The sequence below is a fragment of the Eublepharis macularius genome, chromosome 4 (genome assembly GCF_028583425.1).
Source record: "Eublepharis macularius isolate TG4126 chromosome 4, MPM_Emac_v1.0, whole genome shotgun sequence".
Lineage (NCBI taxonomy): Eukaryota > Metazoa > Chordata > Lepidosauria > Squamata > Eublepharidae > Eublepharis > Eublepharis macularius.
Window position 1 is genome coordinate 184,561,529 of NC_072793.1, and position 21,401 is coordinate 184,582,929.

At 49.2% G+C, this 21,401-nt stretch overlaps 1 protein-coding gene and 1 pseudogene across 1 annotated transcript; both read right to left on the reverse strand.

Moving 5' to 3' along the window:
* The window catches only part of LOC129328021 (zinc finger protein 208-like), a 255,638-nt pseudogene that overhangs the window by 19,825 nt on the left and 214,412 nt on the right, over positions 1 to 21,401 (reverse strand).
* LOC129328511 (HLA class II histocompatibility antigen, DR alpha chain-like) lies at positions 18,521 to 21,380 on the reverse strand. The gene is made up of 4 exons (XM_054977622.1): positions 21,214 to 21,380; positions 20,058 to 20,312; positions 19,560 to 19,841; positions 18,521 to 18,661 (listed from the first exon to the last, which is right to left on the reverse strand). Exons 1-4 carry the CDS (start codon positions 21,290 to 21,292, stop codon positions 18,525 to 18,527), a joined length of 753 nt encoding a protein of 250 aa, XP_054833597.1. The 5' UTR covers positions 21,293 to 21,380; the 3' UTR covers positions 18,521 to 18,524.

Below are 21,401 nucleotides of genomic sequence, written 5' to 3' on the forward strand. Positions count from 1 at the left end.
TGCACAAATACATGAAATGGGATGTGCCAGGGGCCGGGGAACTATTAGCATCCATGTGCTGCTTTCTCTGTATAGACTGATATTGCACTGAAAAGGCAGCCATGGAGCAGAAGCAGTAGCGGGCGTCTCAGTCAGCCACCGAGATCCTCTGTCTCCTCCCCAGAGCACTGATGCAGAATGGCATTTCTAAAAACAGCCGCTGAGGGACAGAGGGAGGCCTTACCCAGAGAGGCCAGCATCCTGCCTGTCTCTTCCATGACCTCCCTGTGCAGATCCCTCTGGCCGGGATCCAGCAAAGCCCACTCTTCCTCCGAGAAATCCACAGCCACGTCCTGGAAGGAAGCCATCAAGTCCTGAAACAGGAAGGAAACAGTCAAAGGGGAAGTGGAGATCTGGTTGGGAGTTCTCATGTGAGAACTGTCCTCTTCATCCGTGGCTTGCCCTCGTGGGCAAGTCTGAGAGAAGCAAAGGGGGGAAGGGGCATTCCTTCAGCCCCAGGAAAACATACAGGGGCAGAGACACCAAAAGTGTCCACAGGCCATCTCCAAAACGATCTCTTCCCTACCTGGACAGACAGCGCTGAGGCACCACGAACACGAGAAGGCCCGGCCAGTGTCCCTCCACTTCCTGTGAGGGAAACAAAGGAGGTGGGAAGTTATTCGAGCCTGTTAGCTGCCTGGCCCAATTCAAGCCGTTGGCGCTTATCAAACCCTGACTGGCCTGGCTTGGGTGTCCCTGAGAGATCCCTTTTTGCCACAGGTTCCTCATCATTCAGGAAGTTTTCTGGAAGAGCTAAAAGAGTGCAGACAATAAGGCCTTCTGGATTATGGCTCCCCCTCGCTCCTGCCGCCAATCCAGAGAGATTAAAGTTGCCTCTTTTCTATAGAGTTTCTCTACACAGGGGAAAGCCTCTCTCTCTCTGGTAAAGGTATCCTCTGTGATTCTCGTGGTGCTTTTGAGTTTGGCTCCATGCCTGAATTATTCAGGTTGTACCGTGCCGGTTTTTAGCATTTCATGTGTCACTTTACTGAACTTAATAAAGTTAATTACTATTAACTCTATTAATTAACAGAGTTAATTACTATTAAAACAGCGATGCAGAGACTGCAAATACTTTAATATCAGGAGTCAGAATCATAAAAAGGCAGTGCGAAAGCCAAGATAATAGCAACCACCCCCCTGAACATTTCCAGTAATAAGCCCTCGTGTGTTTCCCAAAGTGGATGTGTCACCCCTACGGGAAAAAAGCAGTCTCCAAATCTCCCTGGAAGTGCCCGTGGGTGCTGTGCATACGTGAAGCTGCCCTGTGCTGAATCAGATGACTGGCAACGGCTCCAATTGTCAGCGGCTCTTCAGGCCGAGACATCACCTGTATTACCTGATCCTTTTACCTGGAGATACCAAGGAGTGAAACTGGTACTTCCTGCATGCCGAGCACATGCTCAGTCGGTCAGCCACAGCCCCTTCCCCATGCACCACACCGACAGATAATCTTTACGGAAGCATGAAATGAGGAACCGTAAGATTGAATGAATGACTGAAACTCGTTTTTCTCAAAATGTTACAGGAATATACGGCTCCATACAATGCAATTCTCATTCTACAATGGGGTATTTATGAGCTATAATGTACTTTAATTGAAAACCATTTTTACATAGGTATTTCTTCAAAAAAGCGTTTTATCAAAAAGAAGCCTCTTCAATTATTTTAAAAATCCAATTAAAAAAAACGTTTTTTATTCACACTGGTTGCCAACATGCCTGGCGAAAAATGACCTTCCCGTGTTTTTTTTTTCCCAGCCACTGATTATATGGATTTACGGTGTGTAATCCGCCTTGAGTGTCAGTGAGAAAGACAGATGGACAATAGGCAGAAAGACCGAGAGAAAGAAAAAGAGAGAGAGGCAGAGAGGCAGCATTTGCCTCCCTGCCATGAAAAACTTCAGCTGCTCATTTCCATATGTTATGCCATATATTAAAGGGGGGAGATGTTTTTCTATACACCTGTTGACAGCTCTCGATTTGAAATCCCTCAGCCTGAGACCCTGGACCACCACTGCCACACTGGGCAGACCATATTGATTTGGGCAGGCCCGATGTTCTGTTCAGGATAAGGCCCCTTTCTGTGTTCATGTGAAAAAAATAGAAATTGCCCCATTGTTTAGAAAATTGTTACACCCCCTCTTCAGAAAGCCTGCCCCGTCAGTCCTTACCCAAAGGCGCGCCGTGCCAGTCAGCCTCCGGTCTGCTCTGTCTGGATTCCGAAGGGGCTTGCGCTGCCTCAGGAGAATCTGGGCCGCTTTGCAAAGCCTCCCACATCTGAAACACCAGGCAGAGAGTCGTGAAAGGGACTGAAGCCGGGGTGGGGAGGGCAGGCGCAGGTGCCTTTTTGCTTCGGTATGGGGAAGTTGGTGAGCTTTGGATACCCTCGCACCCCTCCTGAGTCCCGTGAACGGTTCTCACCTCTTCCTCCTGCTTCACGTTCCCTGTCTGGCTCAGGAGGAAGCCTTCTGCCAGGGCCACCGCCTGGGAACTGGTCCCCGGCCCGCATTCCCTGACCCAGCTCTCCATCTCCGGGGGCAGGACAGCCAGGAATTGCTCCAAGACCACCAGGTCCAAGATCTCCTTCTTGGTGTGGCTTTCTGGCTTCAGCCACTGGCGGCAAAGATCATGAAGTTGGCAGTAAACTTTTCGGGGGCCCTCAGCCTCCACGTAGCAGAACTGCCGGAAGAGCTGAAGCTGTACATCTGAGCGGATAAAACCCTCTCTGGATATTTCTTGCACTCTTCTTCCCCTGCTTTCCCAGTCCCTCACAGTCCGGATGGCATCAAGGCCAGCCGAGCCTTGCTCTTTCATCTTCAATCTTACCTCCGAGCACAGCCTGAAAAAAACTCTTTGTTCTACTGCCAATTTCTTTCTCCAGGCAAGCAGTATCTGAATATGGGGGCAGGAACTAAGAAGAAGGACACGTTGAATTTCAAAGTATTCCCAACTGATGACGAGAAGTTCTCCCTGCAAGAAAGATGAATAACAAGAACTGAAGAGGAGCTAGACTGTTGGTTTAAGTGCATGTACGTGTTGAGAAGAAAGTTCCTCCTCCTTAGAGGTTTGAGTGATATCCTAGAGCAACTTCCATGCATTTCTCAGCAACCACAGTAGCCAAGTCATAGACCTATTGGTCCATTATAACACCTAAACCCTACTACTACAGCTGCCTACAACAGGAAGTCAGAGAGCAAGCAGGCCATGGGTTAATATTTAGGGGGGTAGCTTGCAGAAGAACCCATCTGTGTGTGTGTGAGCATAAGAGAACACACACTTCAGTGAACTGTCAAGGCAGCAGCCCCAGAAAAAGGAAGAAAGAGGCATGAGTTCAGAAGCAAAAGGAGAGAGAAAGCCAGACGGAGATGGGGATGGTTGTTGTGGGTTTTCCGGGCTGTATAGCCGTGGTCTTGGCATTGTAGTTCCTGACGTTTCGCCAGCAGCTGTGACTGGCATCTTCAGAGGTGTGACACTGAGAGATCCCTGTCTTTCGGTGCTACACCTCTGAAGATGCCAGCCACAGCTGCTGGCGAAACGTCAGGAACTACAATGCCAAGACCATGGCTATACAGCCCGGAAAATCCACAACAGCCATCGTTCTCCGGCTGTGAAAGCCTTTGACAATACAGAGATGTGGATATTGACTTCTAGACTTTGTGGACAAAGTGAAGGCTTACAAGACACTGGGGTCTGGAGGACACGGGCCTGCAGCTTCCGAAAATCTCAGAAGCAAAGCTGGGCCTTCCATGTTCCAAGGTTCAAGTAAATATTAGCTCCTAGAGCAAGAAGAGGAGGGAATGCTTTACTCTTACTGGCCCCCCTCCATGGTTCATGCGTGTGTTTGTATATACATTCTTACTGTATTACGTATGTCATTTACAGTCTGCCTTTCGCACTGAGACTCAAGGCAGATTTCACAGTGCGAGGTAAGTACAATCAATATCAAGGACATTTCAATAAGCAATGCAATAGGATATATATAAATGCAAAGTTGCAAAGATGTAACATCAGCAGAAATCCAATACGGAGCTGAAGAAACACTGGAAGAGAGCACAAGCAATTCACAGACTGACATTAAACAACATAGAACTACCCAGTAGGATCATACATAAAGCAACTGATAGGGCATACGGCATTTTGAATGTTGCTTTGATGTTTTTAATGTTTGATAGATCCAGAGGAGTTAGCCGTGTTAGTCTGTAGTAGCAAAAATAGTAAAGAGTCCAGTAGCAACTTTAAGACTAACCTACTTTACTGTAGCATAAGCTTTCGAGAATCATAGTTCTCTCTGAGAACTGTGATTCTCGAAAGCTTATGCTACAGTAAAGTTGGTTAGTCTTAAAGATGCTACTGGACTCTTTACTATTTAATGTTTGAGGTTCACTGCCTGGGTGGAAAGGCGGCATATAAATATTTCAAATATATAAGTAGATGGACCCTTCAATGGATCCAGGAGGGCTCTCCTGACGGCTGGCAACCGGGAGCATTTCTGCCCCTGCCCTCCCCTGGGCAAGCCCTGCCCCGGCCAGCACTGGCTCCAAGGGGGTACTGTGCAGCCCCTACCATCATTCCTCCTCTCAAAGCTTCACCAGACCTATTTCTCAGTGTCCTCTCGTGCATTGCGGTGTGAAACCCGCTTCCCCGTCTCTAAAGCCAAAGGGGACGATGCGGACCTCGGTCCCAACTGGCATGACGACCTCCTGGCTTTGCAGAGAGGCGCATCGGAAGGGGCTGGGGCATAGTGGCATGCCAGGCCCGCCCTTCGGGTTTGATCTCACGGCCCCCACCGAGCCTTCCCCTCCCTGCCTTTTGTCCCCATTCATTGCTACCCGGATTCTGCCCCAAGCTTTTCCCACTCACCAGATCCCCGAAGGGAAAGGCGGGGAGACCCTGACGCTGCAGCGCCTGGGAAAATCCGGGGCCGCGTTCCCACGGGGAGTGAGTGGGGGGAGCCCGGGGCGGGGAGGGGGGGAAATGACCTCACCAGCCCGCCTCCCTCTCTAGCAGTCGGGAGTCGCTCCCTTTAACTCTTAGGTTGCTTTGAGGCCAGCAGGCATTGAACTTCTGGAAGTATTCGTTTCAAGACGGAAGGTGAAAGGTTTCCCTTCTGGGGGAACCCTTTCTAGCATGGGGGGAGTTCAAACAGAAAGCCGCAGTTCGGTTATCATCAAGAGCTTGCAATTACGGTTGCCAGCTCCAGGTTGTGAAATTCCTGGAGATTTTGGTGGGGAGGGGGTGCAGCCTGGAGTGTGTGGGGTTGGGAGAGGAGAGAGGGCCTCAGTGGGGTATAAGGCCATAGAGTCCGTCCTCCAAAACATCCGTTTTCTCCAGGGGAACTGATCCCTGTGGCCTGGAGATCAGCTGTAAATCCAGGAGATCTCCAGCCACCACCTGGAGGTTGGCAACGCTCCTTGCAGAACACGCTTACCACTTCCATTCTGCCGCCACTCCATTGGCTACTCGTCAGATCCCCGGGATCAATTCAAGGTGTTGGCTATCACATACAAAGTCAATAACAGGAGCACGCAACCAATGCAAACCCCAATATACAGCAACGACAAAGAAGAAATTGTGGTCAATTGTTAACAATTTATAATCAAACACACCCACACATATAGAAACCAGCCATTCCTTCTTCACTGCAGATCCATGTAACACACCCTTATACATTGGAAACCAAGCCTCAGAGTACAACAATAAATTAAGAGTGTTGTGTGACTGCAGTCCTGGATCTACTGCAAGATTTGTATTTTATATATATTGTTGAAGGCTTTCACAGCCGGAGAAAGATGGTTGTTGTGGGTTTTCCGGGCTGTATTGCCGTGGTCTTGGCATTGTAGTTCCTGACGTTTCGCCAGCAGCTGTGGCTGGCATCTTCAGAGGTGTAGCACCAAAAGACAGAGATCTCTCAGTGTCACAGTGTGGAAAAGATGTTGGCAGGTCATTTGTATCTACTCAGGAGGGGTGGGGTTGAGCTGAGTCATCCTGTAAGATGGTTGTTGGGGGTTTTCCGGGCTGTATTGCCGTGGTCTTGGCATTGTAGTTCCTGACGTTTCGCCAGCAGCTGTGGCTGGCATCTTCAGAGGTGTAGCACCAAAAGACAGAGATCTCTCAGTGTCACACTAAGAGATCTCTGTCTTTTGGTGCTACACCTCTGAAGATGCCAGCCACAGCTGCTGGCGAAACGTCAGGAACTACAATGCCAAGACCACGGCAATACAGCCCGGAAAACCCCCAACAACCATCGTTCTCCGGCCGTGAAAGCCTTCGACAATACATCCTGTAAGAGTTTCCCAGGGTGTGGAATGCTAATGGCGGGAGGCTTCACTGTATCCTGAGGAGGTTCTTTTGCATATGGATTGGGGCTTGATGTGCTAATCTTCTCTGCAGAGCTATTGTCGGGTGTAGAGTGTTTTGTTAGCCTGGTGTTTTTCAGAACTGGAAACCATGCTCTGTTCATTCTTAAGGTTTCTTCTTTCCTGTTGAAGTTTTGCTTATGCTTGTGAATTTCAATGGCTTCCCTGTGCAGTCTGACAAAGTAGTTGGAAGTGTTGTCCAGTATTTTGGTGTCCTGGAATAAGATACTGTGTCCTGTTTGAGTTAGGCTATGTTCAGCCACTGCTGATTTTTCAGGTTGTCCAAGTCTGCAGTGTCTTTCATGTTCTTTTATTCTTGTCTGGATGCTACGCTTTGTGGTCCCGATGTAAACTTGTCCACAGCTGCAGGTTATATGGTATAGTCCTGCAGAGGTGAGATGGGAAAGCTTATGAAAAAGCACAACCTACAAGCAGTATTCCGACCCACCAGAAAAATACAACAGATGCTACGATCAGCAAAAGACAGTAGAGACCCCCTCACCATTGCAGGAGTATAGGGTGGAATTGCTAAAGACGTCTCCACGTTTCTCTCCATCAGCAGCACCAATGGCAATTGTTTTTGCCTCCAAAGCTGTTTCCAGAGCATTTCAGGTGACCCGGCAGGGGTTTCCCACACAGGCTTCGGGCTGGTTGTTTCCAGGATGTTGGATCCGGCAGTTCTTGTGTAGTGTTTGAGAAGCAAGAGGGAACCAAAGTATATGTGGAAGGTATCTCTGTCTGCATCTGTTTATACCATCAAGGGCAATGGATAACTGAACTGCCCTGGCAGGCAAGAGAGATTGAGCCACTCTGTCAGCACAAAAAATATATATTACTTCACTGCAAGAATGATAAACTTGTTCTATTCCTCGATCTTTTACTCCTCTGCTCTCTGCTTGCTCCAGTTCAGCCCATGGTGAAGATCTCTCCTGATCTGCAATGTGGCAGGATATTATCCCTCAGAGATTAAGATCAAGTGGCTGAAAAATGGGGAGGAGCAGGCAGAAGGTGTGGGATACACAGATGAGTTCTGGAATGGAGACTGGACCTACCAGAACCGGTGATGCTGGAGATGGTGTCTGGGCAAGGAGATGTCTACCCCTGCCAAGTGGAGCACGGCAGCCTGGAGGAACCCATCAGCATGCAGTGGCGTAAGATCCTGGGAGCCTTCCCATTTCTCCCAAGGATCCACAGTTGTGCAAAGTGGATGGGAGTTCCAAGGACCTGTGTCAACTCTGACCAGCTCAAGCTGCAGGGAGTTCCCCCACACTTTTCAAGGACCTTCCCTTTCCAAGGCTGAGCAGAAACCCCTCTTTGGAGTGGGATAAAGCTCTTGCCAGCAGGTAGACATGGACCATTTTTCCCTTTTGATATCAGTGGGGTCAAAGGCCAAACTGGCCCTGATCTGTCTTCTCACGTGAGGCTCCTTCTCTTTCCACAGAGCCACGGAGGTCAGAGCAAAGTGTGGACAGGGGCCATGGGGGCCCTGCTGAGGGTGGTCTTTGTGGTCGTGCGACCCTCTCTCTACCTAAACAGCAAGAAAGGTGAGGGGCTGGATGTGGGGGAGATCTTAGAGAAGAGAGACCGGAGGAACCTGGGATGGGCTTTGCATTCTCCACCTGCTTAGGAATTTGCCCATTATTGGACCAACTTGACCAGGTGAAACAAGGGGCTGGATGTGGGGGAGATCTTAGAGAAGAGAGACCGGAGGAACCTGGGATGGGCTTTGCATTCTCCACCTGCTTAGGAATTTGCCCATTATTGGACCAACTTCACCAGGTGAAACGAGGGCACCCGAGCTCAAAAAGTTCCCACTTCTTTAGGGGCTGTGATTTTCAGGCCAACACGATGATCCTGAACAGTCTAAGGGGACGCCAAACATTTTAATTTCTTCAGCAGTTTAGGCCACTGGAAAAAAGGGGACAACTGGGACCGAAACCACTAAATCAATATATGGCTCAACACACAGCTCCGCCCACAGCTTCTGGACACTGGACTCCTGAGGTTTATATGAGAATGACTCTTTTATTACCAATTCATCATTGGACTACCAGGCCAAAATTAATCCCTTTTTGACAACGGACAATTGCTTTGGGACAGATGTTCTTTTTATCATGGAAATTCAGAAATATTAATGGGGGTAGAATGATCATTATGGAAATCCTCTGATTGGTCACAATAGCCTCTGACATCAGAGACAGCTTTACTTGGGATTGGCTAATCCACTGATCAGTTTCCCAGAGGAGGCTGGCTTAGGTCAGATCCCGTTGCCCATAAATATACTTTTCCTTTGTCCCCACTTTGCAATAGCGAGACCCCAAGACTTGTGGGCAGGGGTTAAGGACCCCTCCACTATCTTTGTCCTGCAAGGAACTCAGTACGTGCTCTGAAGAATCTCTTACAACCTAGGTAATGTATATCTAGCTGAGTTAGAACAATTGTTTTTGTTTTATTTGAAAGTTTCTGTGCGGTGTTTTTCTGTGAATTTGTGTTGCTCTTTTTTAACCCCTGTTTAACCTAACCAGTATTTTCCTGGTGTTTTATTTATAGTCTGCCTAGCAGAAGGGCGTGTGGGTTGTGCACAAAGCATTCCTGGTGGCCATTGCAGTGAGCCCCCCCCCCCTCCAGCTGCACCCACCACCCTCGGGGAAAAGTTGTGCAGGCTGCGTGGGCAGCTGTGACTGTAGGTAGTGGAAGAGATTGCAAGGGGGCACAGGCTAGTGGGGCATGTGGGTGGGAGGGTAAGAAGGGGAGTCTGATAGTGGGCATAGAGGGGCACTGGTAAGCACTCTCTGCCTAGAACCCCACAAAACCTGGAACCTGGTCTGGTCCTTCCAATTTAGTATCATCTGCAAATTTAATGAGCATTCCTTCATCCAAGTCTTTTTGAACAGCACACGGCCTGGGACCACTCCGTTTGTCCTTCCTCTCCAAGAGGAACCGTTAACAAGCACTCTTGCGGTACAATGCGTCATCTAATTACAGATTCATCTCACAGTAGCAACATCCAAACCACATTTTACGAGCTTGTCAACACGAATATCAGCAGAACCTTATCAAATACTTTACTGAAATCAAGATAAACTGATCCACCAATCAAGTAACTCTATCAAAAAGGAGATAAGGTTAGACTGACATGACTTGTTCTTTTTTTTTTGTTCTTCCTTTTTTACTTTTTAAGCAATAAACAATAAATGAAATGTTTAAAAAACAGACATCCAGATAAAATATAAGCAGAGAAAAAATCAGAATAATAAAACTTCATAATATTTCCTTTCTCCATCTTTGTACATATTTTACGTACAGCCTTTTATATTTACATTTTATGTTGGACATTATATTCAACATGACTAGTTCTTGAGGAACCCAGGCTGCCCCTTAGTAATCACAGCCTTCTTTTCTAAATGCATGAGGACTGGCTGTTTATTTGTTCTAAAACCTTTCCAGGTGTGTAGCACCTTTAAGACTAACCAACTTTATTGTAGCATAAGCTTTTGAGAGCCACAGCTCTCTTCGTCAGATGCATCTGACGAAGATGCATCTTCGTCTCCCCCCTTCTTGAAGATGGGGGACAACATTTGCCTGCCTCCAGCCTTCCGGCACCTCACCTGTACGCCAAGAATTCTCAAAGATTATAAGACAGAGGCTCCAAAATTATATCAGCAAGTTCTCTTAGTAGCCTAATTTTAGGTAAGTAGCCATGTGGGTCTGCAGTAGAACAGCAGGATTTGGGACCAGTGGCACCTTAGAGACCAACAAGATTTTCAGAGTGTAAGCTTTCAAGAGTCTGGGATCCAGACATGAGTCAGAATAGAGATCCCGGAGCTTTAAGTTATCTGGCCCTAACTTTGTTTAAAGAAACTCGGTGTTTATGTATCACCCTTATGCCTATCCTAGGCAGCAACAGCCTTCCCGCCTCATGTGTTCTCTTTTTGCCACGATGTGCGCAGTTCCTCTTGAAAGAGAAGACCAAGGCGCAAAGTAGGAATTCCGCAGTTCCGCCCTTTCTTTTTCACCTGTTAAAATTCCACTTTCCTCTCCCACCAGCGGCCCTTCCTATTCCTTGTTCTTTTCCTTGCTCCAAACATAACCAATTAATCTTTTTTTATGTGTTTGCATCTCTCTCTAGCCTAAGCTCGCATTGAGTTCTAGTCTTTCTCCCTACAAGCGCTGGCTATTTGTTCCTATTTATCCTTGGTCATTTGCCCTTCCCTCTATTTTCTAACTGTGCCCTTTTTATTTCTCAGCTCATTGGAAAGCCCTTTATGGAGCCACCCTGGCTTCTTTAGCTGCCTCCTATTTCCCCTTATCATTGTTTTATATTTCCTTACTGTCTCTGGAGAGGCAGTATATGCATTTTCTAAATAAGCGAACTGTCCCACACTGCCTGCTCACCAGAACAGGCTGAGTGGAAAATGGAAGGTGAAAAACAGCCAGGCAGGAGCTGGCCAGCCTTCTTTCTTCCAGAGGCCACCTGCATCTCCCTGGGGTGGCTTCTGTAAAGCCCTTAAAGGCCACAGAACCACAGAATCCAGGCTGTCTTTCCTGCCACGACAGCTCTGCTCATCTGAGCAAAGCCCTCTGAAGGTGCCACCCTGCAAACAGGAAACATTGGCATTACCCATCCATGCATCTTCTCATTGGAGGCTCCCACATTATGGAAAGGTCCATCTGAAGCTATGCCCACACTCCTCTATCATTTCACAAAATATGCAAACTGGAATTGTTCAAGAGGGCATTCGTATAGAAGGAGCAAATCTGTGGTATAATGGACCAGCTCCGGAGGGGACTTTTGGGGAGGATAAAGTCTCTTCTGCACTTATGGATCTTACCGCCTTAAACAGCTGTATTAGCATGCATTATTATTTTCCTCCCCACTTCTCCAGTCTTCAATCCCAGCCCAAATGTGTTGTTTTGTTCTACTAGGAAACATTGCTGTTAGATTCAAATGTTGTTATCATTATCTTGTAGGCCACTTCCTGATTGACTGAAAAGCTTGTTTTAATCATTCTTAAAATCTTGTCTTGGGTCCCAGTTGTGAAGGGCAGATTGGCCGGGGCAGAGGGGTTGCAATCATCGTCTGTGAGTCCTTCATCTTCCCAGACTCCTGGTATGCAAACTATAGCTGGCACTGACTCTACGCTCCTTACATTGTGAACCGAGGATAAATTCGTTGTTCTGCTTTTTTTTTCTTTTTTGTTTTATTAGTGCAAAAACATTAAAAAATAAAATAACAATAAAAGCAATGAAAAGCGATGAAAATAAAAATATAAAAGCAAACAGGAGAGAAAAGGGGGAGGAGAACAGAAACAGTACTGGCTACAAAAACACTATTGGCAAATTTATACACAGATATCTATAAAAGCTTTCCAAATATCTAAAGAAAAGTCCATGTACAACTGCCTTCTATATGTGATACATTAAAATGTTGATAAGTTTATAAGGTCTTCAGTCCAGTGATTTACAGGAGGCGGGCTTTGTTGTTTTGCTTGTTTATCGGCTGTGTAGTTCCCCAGAGGGGGCTTCTCTTTGGTAGCTGCCACCACCCAAAATGAAAAGGTTTAACTCCAGTTTGGAGAGCTGAGGAGCCTCTGTGCATGTGCAAAGTTCTAGCAAATGGACAAGCAGGAGGTTTGTGGGTGAGGCTTGGAAACAGCTTGACTTAACCAAAAAAAGATCTTCATTGTACTACAGCAGAATATGAAATACAGAGAGTACAACAGTACGTTGGAGGAGTGGTGCACTAGGCTTAGCAGCTAATAAAAAGAAAAGGAAATAAAGACTAATAGTTAACTATCCCTTGAGAATTACCAAACAGTACTTGGACTTCCCCTGCAGAGATCGGTGTGCATTGCTTGGGGAGGCAGGGGCAGAGGCAAGCCCCCTCTAGTGCCCTCCTCCCTCCATTCCCAATGAACCACACACACAAAGGGCTACAGCCCCTTTTTAAACTGTCCCCAGAGAGGAGAATGCCCCCTCCCTCCAGGGAGTTAAAATTAGAGATGGGCATGAACAGAAAAAACTAATATGATATTTGTTGTTCGTTGCCATCCATGAACAGGGACTCACAAACAACCAAGAACATGGCCCTGTTCACGAACATGTTCGTGGTTAGCTGTTCATGGGGGCCAGCAGGCTCTCCTCCAGCCATCATCCAAGTCAAGATCCCTACTGAACCACTCCCAGGAACCTTATCTGAGCAGGCAGCAGGAAAGGTACCAATAATAAATAATAGCTTGGCCCCAGAGCCTGTCAGCAGCCCTGGAACTTGAAGGGGTAGATCCCTATCCCACCACACACAAAGAAAATTCAAGCTCCAATCCACTTTTTCTATCAAAATTCCAACAGCAGCTGTCTCTCCCTCTCCAAAGCCAGCACTGGGAGCCCCCCTCCCCCCTGCTCTTTGTTCCCTTGTAACAAATTTGGAGCTCCACACTTGGAAGAAAGACCTGCCTATCAAGCTAAATTGGGCTTAGACTGGGGTTTCCAGGGCAACAGCAGGAGTTCAGGCAGAGTTCAGACAATCCCTGCCTAAGTTGCCAAGGGAATTGATTGCAGGTGCCAGACTGTCTGGCTTGATGAACAGCAACAAACGAGGCTTGCAACGACCACCTGTTCATTTAGAATGGGGCCTCACAAACAGCTTGTTCACAAACAGCAGATTGGGCTGTTCATGGCTTTTTTGTTTGTTTGTATTGCTGTTTGTGCCCATCTCTAGTTAAAACCTCCATGGCTACGTTCTAACCGAGTCTCACATCTCTCACAAACCTTGTTTTATGAGGGCACTCCAAAGGGCTAGAGCCATATACATTTATCCATGCCAGGGTGTCCGCTGTAATAAACATCCCAAACAGAGGTATCTGTTGGAGCAAATGGTGTACTGCCCTGCCTGGTCTTCATTGCACCTTCCTTCCTGAGAAGATATCCGCTTTCCCAGGCCTGGATTTGACAAGGCGAATTACAGGCCAGTTTGATGTCTGAAGGCCTGCTCAATAATCCTTATTAGGACAGCCCATTCATGCACATTCTGATGGGTGACTCCCATATTACGGAAAGGTCCGGCTGAGGCTACGCACTCCTGTAATATTTTCACAAAATGTTCAACATGGATTTGTTCAACATTTGTGCAGAAGGAGCAAAGCTGTGGTATAATAGTCAAGCTCAGGAGGGAACTTCTTTGAAGGATAAAGTCTTTTCTACAGTTATGGGTCTTACTGTCTTAAACAGATATACTAGCATACATTTAGTCTTTTCCTCCCCTCCCCACCCCCGCTATTCAATCCCAACCCAACTGTGTTATTTTTCTTTACTAGGAAACTTTGCAGTTAGAATCAAACGTTATCATCTCTTGTAACCTACTTCCGGATTGACTGAAAAGCTCTTTTTAATCATTCTTGTAATCTTGCCTTGGGTCCGTTGTGAAAGACAGATTAGCCAGAGAGGAGGTGTTACGGTCATCCTCTGTGAGTCCTTCAACTTCCACAAACTCCCAGTACAAACTATAGCTGGCATTGATTGTACACTCGTAACATTGTGAGTCAAGGATATATTCATTGTACTGGCCTCCTAGTTCCCCAGTAAGCATCCTTTTGGAGTGGGCAGAAGTGCTCTCAGACATGGCGCTAGAGACACCTAGACTGATAGTTTTTGGGTAAATTCAACATCCATGCTGAATGTTCTTCTTCAGGGCCAGTCCAGGATTTTATAACCTCTTTGACTGCCCTGAGCCTCTCTCAAATTGCGACCAGCCTGACACATGAGACCACACTTGGGATTTAATCTTTTGCACTGACTTTTTGAGGGGAGGACTTCTTCTGGGACTGCAGATTCAGCCTGAACCATAGTCTGACCATTATCTACTGAAGGCGAGGGTGAATATAGCCCTGACACCCCACATTAAAATGGTCCACCCATGGAGGCTCATGGATTCTTCTGGCTTTCAAAATTCTCCAGGGATTTTAGAATTCCAAACACAAACTCCCTTGAGGCTGCGGGTGGGAGCTTGGAACATGCAGCTCTTTGAAACCATTGGCAAGACTGTAGACCTCTCCTATCTTTGTGGCAGAAGCCAGCCCCATGGTTTTACCACATAGCTGGGTGATCTAAGGAGGGCTGGAAGATGTCTAGAAAGACACTGGTGGTAGTATAAGCTGTGAAAGCACGCCTAGTTTCCATCTAAGCTTATAAGACAGACTTAGTTCTCTTACCACTGCGAAAGAACCACCATGGATGGGTGGGTAGATACAGCTGAATAGTAAAGAGTCCAGTAGTAACTTTAAGACTAACCTTTACTGTAGCATAAGCTTCCGAGAACCACAGTTCTCTTTGCCAGATACAGGAACTGTGGTTCTCGAAAGCTTATGCTACAGTAAAGTTGGTCAGTCTTAAAGGTGCTACTGGACTCTTTCCTATTTTGCTACTACAGACTAACACGGCTAACTTCTCTGGATCTATACTCAACAGCTGAACACTGAGAATTCAATCACCTCTAACCGCCTTCAGAGTGGTTGCACTTTTAGCAGTGCCTGTTCTGAGATAAGAGGAAAGATTTAACCCACACATTATTGAATGTCTTGAGATGGGAAATTAAGAGGACTCCATTACAGCAACAGAGTCCATCCATAAAACCTGTTACTGAAAGGGGAGACAGAATTATAACAAAGAGTTTTCTTCTGAGTATAGAGTTCAGAAAGCTCTCCCTAAGGGCAAGTACTTGAGCCTCTCTCTGTTGCCTCCTTGAGGAGGCACACTCAGGGGCATTAAGTTGAAAAGATGCAAGAAGATGGCAGATGGCAGGAAAGGGGTTGACAGTCAAGGGGGCTTGGCTAGGAGGAAGAGGAGAAAAAGTGAGCACTGCAAAGAAAGGGGGTGGCCCTTACAGAGGGCTGGCCTGTGACCCACTTTAAGAGGCTTCATGCCCCATTTTTGGACCCCATAGATTGGGAAACACTGCATTAGAACAGGCTGTGTGAATGAAAAACACTTATGTTAGATATAAAATTGACTTGGGCCTGGAAGGAGTAGAAATCAGAGATCAAACAACACCTTAAAGTACTAATTGGCAGGTTTACAGGCTTCCCCCCCCCCCTAATTGGTTAAATTTATGTAACTTTGAAAGTAGAGGTGCCAGTTGTGTGCAGCAAGGCTGCAACAACAGAAAAAGGAAACGCTAACCACCACGGCTTATGGCAGGAAGCAGGAGTACTTGCTGAGCCAAGGGCAGAAGTGATCGCAAGATAACGATATTAGCTCGCTTTTTATTCGGGGGTGGGAGGAGAGCTAAGTGGAGCTTAAGCAAAATGTCTTTGCTTTATGTAGTCGCAGCACCTCAGAAATGACCACACCTGTCTAAACGGTTTTGGGCAGGAGTATTGTAGAGGGACGTGTGTGTGTGTCCGTGTGTCTGTGTGTAGACCACAGGCACCAAAGTAAACCCTGAGAAAACCACAATGGAGAAATCTTCCCCAAGTTCAAGAACACAGAACTGAAAGTACTAAATAGAGACCAGTTCCAAAGAAGACCCTGATGTGCAGGGCTTTTTTTCAGCAGGAACGCGGGGGAACGGAGTTCCGGAACCTCTTGAAAATGGTCACATGGCTGGTGGCCCCGCCCCCTGATCTCCAGACGGAGGGGAGTTGAGATTGCCCTCCGCGCCGCTGAGAGGCGCAGAGGGCAATCTCAACTCCCCTCTGTCTGGAGATCAGGGGGCGGGGCCACCAGCCATGTGACCATTTTCTCCGAGGGCAACCCACTGAGTTCCACCACCTCTTTTCCCAGAAAAAAAGCCCTGCTGATGTGAAACCAGTTGGAAAGAGGACGGCAGGGGTGGAGACAGAATATAAAAAGGAGACAGCTCAGGGTTGTTGGGGGAGCCCTCCTTCGGCAGCTGTCTCCTGGTCAACTGGGATAGATTGATCAGCGTCCTGCTGGGTGCACAGCCATTTAGGTGAGTGGGCCTACGCTGGCCATCAATGCAGACCTTGCAATTAGTAAAGTGATGGCTGGTTTTAAGCCTGCTGGAGTCCTGTCACATCCTTTGCTCACCTGAACCTCGAAAGTAAATCCCAACACAAATTGGCGACACGGCCGGGAGAGCCTGATCCATTCTCCCTGCCCCGAACCTTATGAAAACTTATTTCTAACATGTATTTGCAAACACGGGTGTCCTTTTTGGAATTTAGTAAGTGGCTTCCAAGATCAGGGCCTTCTCTGTTGTGGCACCCCCCTGTGGCATTCTAGACCCAAACACATTCTCCGGGTGTCTGCCTTCCTACCTTTTGGAGTTTGCATTTTCAGATGCGTGTTATGAGCCACCCTGGAGAGCATTTGATAGAAAGGCACAGCATATGCCAGATTGTTGCACTGAGACACTGGGGTTCGAATCCCCGATTCCCCACTCTACCATGAAAACTCACAGAAAGCCAGGACTGCCTCCAGGTACCCATAAAGGATTTTACTCAACCTCAAATGTGTGTTTGCTGTTACAAAATATGTGGAAAGGGCCTGGCTGTGTCTTTGCTTCAGCAATATTTGTGGCATATAAGCAGGTAATTAGACTCAGAAGAATTCAGAAAAAAATGACTCCAATTTTTCCAGGTTCAGAGAGATGGTAACGTGGTAGCTCTGAGAGGTAAGGGGGGGGTGCTATGCAGAAGCCCCACCCCAAACATTTTCATGCAGCAAAATCACTCCCCAAACCCACCCACCCCCCAATCTGCAGTTGTCATAGAAGAGCCTGACCTGAGTTTGGGGTCATTTGCTTAAGAGGAAGCGTAGGCTTCATGCTGCAGACCGAAGGCTTCCTTCTTGTGGCCAGCTGAGCATTATGGGATGGGGCTTCTCAAGCTCGCAATCAGCCCTGAATCTTTAGCGCACAGCCTTCCGATGGCTTCCCCACCAGGCCACACCTGGACGGATCGTGTCCCCTCCCTTACTGACAGCGACTTCCTCAGATTTCTCCGGGGGGGCTTCCTTTCCTACTGGCTCAGCTCCTGAGCTTTTGGCAGCAGAGAGTTTGAGCGGACGGCCTTTTCCACCATCACTTCACCCTCATGCCAAGAAAAGATTTCACCTGGATGACTTCTGCCTGTCCGGCTGCCATTAAAGATGCACACTCGGGGCCAGTCCACATGGCTCTCACCGGATAATTGGGAGATCTAAGGCTTCCTAATAGCATAATTGCCAAATCTATAGCAGGCTCTCACCAAAATGGTAGAGTACGGGGGGAAATGGCTAACATGCTCCGCTCAGGATCCCACAGCAGGTTCTTCCCAGAGATTCTCTGGATCCAGAAACACGGTGAGAGAACCTTCCCTCCACAAAGCAAATAGGAAGAGGCAGGTAGCATCTCACTGCAAACCCCCACCCAGACTGGAAGGTTTCAAAGATTGGAGGGGAGTCCCTCTCTTGGGAAGAGACGCCGGAGCCTCAGGGATGGAAACTACTTGGTCCGTTAATGGTAAGGTGAGAGAACGGGGTCCCACTTGATCACGATCGAGTGGGAAAGGATTGCTGTGGGCCCATTGGGGGCTGAAGCTAGCAGCCTTTGGAGAGCTGTCTTTGGGAGGACACCGACCCCTTCCCAGAGGGCCACCTGGCTGGGCCCCTGCAGGACCACTTTGGTGTGGGCGCCATATTGCTGGGAGGAGCCATCAAAAGGTGTTGGGAAACAGGAAAGTGCTCCCCCCCCCCCCCGTTCTCTGAGCTGAGCTGATCCAGGAGGAGGCCAAGAAAGGAGCCACAAAGGTTGTGAGCTGGGAAAGAGGCAGGTGCAGATCTCAGCCGGGCCCATCCACCCTCGGTTACCTGGAAGGGAAGGGAAGCAGAGGGGTAAGGATGTGTCTGGCCAAAGACATTCCCCAAAGAAAAGCCCTCCAGAGCATCTCACGGCCAGACGACCTCCCCCCTCCACCCCCCCCCACACACACTGGCTTGGCAAGCTCCCCACCACCACATACGACACAAAGACCTCCTCTCATGCTCCTCCCTTTCTGTCCACTTCCTTCACCTGTGGCTGGCACCACTGAGCCACAGTGAGTGGTGCCCCCTGAATTTGGCAGCATGAGGCCTTCTGATCAAAGCTCTCGGGCTCCTATGGGACTCACATCGGCCTCCAGAGGACGTTGGCCTAGTTCTTCTGTGGGCTCTTTATGATGAGAACGGTGCCCAGGACAATGCCCACGAAGCTCACGGCTAGGCCCAGGCCGCACGCAATGTTCTCTCCCGTCTCCCCTGTCTCTGGGAAGGACTCAGTTACGTTGGCACCTGAGAGAGGAAAGGCGGGTCAGCGGAAACAGAACCGCCTTCACAGTTTCTGCCCCTTGGATTCCTCTTCCTCCAGGGGCACCACTAAGAGTTCTCCCGCCCCCCCTTGACCCGAATACCCTTCATGGACACGTTCTAGAGCAGCAGTCCCAGCACTGACCCCAACAGGACTCCTCTTTTTACACCATCTTACGCTGCCAATTTAAACCAGTTTTTTCTCTGTAATGGCTCCAGGGCAGGCATAGTTCTGTAAAAAGGCCTGGGCTATCTTGCCAAAAAATTTCCAGGATCCTCCTATTTCCCACATGGATGTGTTACTGTACAGCTAAGGTGCCCAGGGTACCATTAGTTGGATCAGTGCCAGGGAAGTGGGCAAGGATCAGGCCACGAGGGCCCCAGGAAAGGAAGGTTAAGAGAATGGCTGGCACAGAGATAGAGGAGCTGCTTCACCTCTTGAATTTCTGCCTGTCATAAAGATAGATACAGGTGAGTAGCCATGTTGGTCTGAAGTAGAAGAGCAAGAATTGAGTCCAGTCGCACCTTAAAGACCAACTAGGTTTCTGGGGCATGAGTTTTTGAGAGTCGAAGCTCCTTCATAAGGGAGCCCTTCCAGAAACCAAGGATAACCTTTACTTTACCAGGGGAGGAGGAAGAACGGAGGGCAGCCAGATGAGGGGGAGAGATGAGGTGAAACCCTTGACTGAGCCCTGGCTGGAGATCTGGGACCCTTTGCGGGAAGGACAGCCAGGACTGAGCTTCTTGGGCCACCCTTTCCCCCATAAAATCTTCCTCCCAAAGCCCAGTACCCCCAGCGGGAAGGGCCACGTGCACGTAGTGTGTCCACTCATGGTTCTGCGATCCAGACAGGCGTGCGTTCCGGGGCCTCCCCCGTCCTTACGCCACTCCTTGGTGAGGGGCTGGGCCAGGCCTGGGTGCTCCACCCGGCAGTAGTAGATGTCCTCGGCGTCTGGGATGAAGGGCAGGTAGAAGAACTTGCGGAAGGCGTTGTCCACAGTGGGGTAGAAGACCGTCTCCTGCACATCAGCCATCGCCTTCCACCCATTCTTCAACCAGGTGAAGCGGATCATCGGGGGCGAGAACTCGTCAGCCAGGCAGATGAGTACGTTGGGCTCCCCCTGCACCACTGGCCTCTCTGGGTACACCATCACCTTCGGGGGCACTGCATGGGGAGGCAGAGAGAGAAGAGCGGTGTTGCGGCCAGTCCCATTCTGCTCTTTGATGGAATATGAGGGTCAGCTTCACTGCAGAGGGGTGACAGGCACCCTCTTGGGAAGGCTGGGCTTGGGGCTTGGGTTCCCAGTATGGTGACCTTTGGGGGGCATGGAGAGGGTGGGTGCATATCTGTCTGCGTCCCCCACCCCCCGAATCCAGTTACCGTTCCGGGCTGGGGTGTAGTTGGAGCGGCGCATGAGGATGTCAATGTTGGAAAGGAGGGCAAAGGTGTACTGGTAGGTGCCCTCGGCCTGGAAGCTGGTGAGCTCCTGGAACTGAGGAAGGCGCCAGACGGTCTTCTGCTCTCGGTCCACATGGAAGATCTCGTGGCCCTCAAAGCTGGCCACGAACTCGCTGAGCCACATCTCTGGGGCGAGGCCCCGCTGCACGACAGTCAGCAGCGACAGCACCTCTTCCGCTGACACCCAGGAGGGAAGAAGAGGGACTGAGCCAGCTCATTCACAAGTGCTGCGCAAGTTCTGGAAGAAGGGGACCAGGAAACAGAATCCAGGCAAGTGGGGGGGGGCACGGACCACGGCCCCGCCCCTCCCTGGTGTTTCCCAGAGGAAGAAGAGGGGGAGGACAGGGCCCTGTGCTGTGCCTTTGCAACACTTTCCCAAGCTGAAGGAGAAGTGAGGAGGGAGCTCTCCAAGCCGAGAGATCTTGCGCCAGGCTCTCCTTCCTTCCCACCTCCTACAGCTTGCAAAGGGCTTGTGGGGAGTCCGGGCCAGGAAGGACACCCCACACACACACACACACACAGCTCTCATTCACCAGCCAGATCTTGGATCCTTTTTCCCATTTAACACAGTGCAAAAAAGACCTCTTGGGCTGCAGGCAGGAGGCCTTTTCTGGGCCCCTGGAGCTAATGAAGAAAGGCACAGCGGGTGGAGGGGGATGGCTCATCGGGCCCTCTAAGTGGAGTCCTTGCAGCCGGGCAACCGGCCGACCTGTGTGGGGAGACCCTGCCCCTTCCCAGCATTCAGAGCTGAGACTCCAGTCCCTCCCGGGGCCCTCGACTTTGGTGCTGTTTTCTGGGGATTTGATTGCGAGTTCCTTTTGCTCTCCTCTGCTTGGCATTTATTGGAAGGGAGAGGTAATTTGTAGGAAGGAAAACGCCAATTTGCAAATATTTTCTGATTTAAGGTAAGCCTGAGCTCCTGGCTTCTCTCCCTAGAGAGAGCCTTAACTCCAGACACACACACACACACACACACACACACACACACACAGAGTAAATCAAGTCCTCCCAACCTCCCTTCCCATTCATCCCCTCTAACTCCAACCCCCAAGCACTTTGCCTGATAAGTGGCTCTTACCTGGCACAAGGTGGCCACCCAGGAGGGGCAGCAGCAGCAGCCACAGGCACCCAGCCAAGCCTCCCAATCCTGCTGCCATCTCAGAGGCGGGATGTGCCCAGTGCAGAGGGCCAGGGGGCACTGGAGGCAGTGGGGCAGAGCTCTGTCCTGGCCCCAGAGACTTGGGGTGAGTCCAGCGTCAGGTGCCA

What these genes read in the sequence shown, in the direction of transcription:
- LOC129328511 (XM_054977622.1), bottom strand. Translation starts at nt 21,292, where the DNA reads ATGGCAGCAGGATTGGGAGGCTTGGCTGGGTGCCTGTGGCTGCTGCTG. An exon ending in GGGTGGCCACCTTGTGCCAG is followed by an intron (nt 20,313 to 21,213) that starts GTAAGAGCCACT and finishes CCTGGGTGTCAG; the next exon opens with CGGAAGAGGTGCTGTCGCTG. An exon ending in GCCCCTCACCAAGGAGTGGC is followed by an intron (nt 18,662 to 19,559) that starts GTAAGGACGGGG and finishes TTCCTCTCTCAG; the next exon opens with GTGCCAACGTAACTGAGTCC.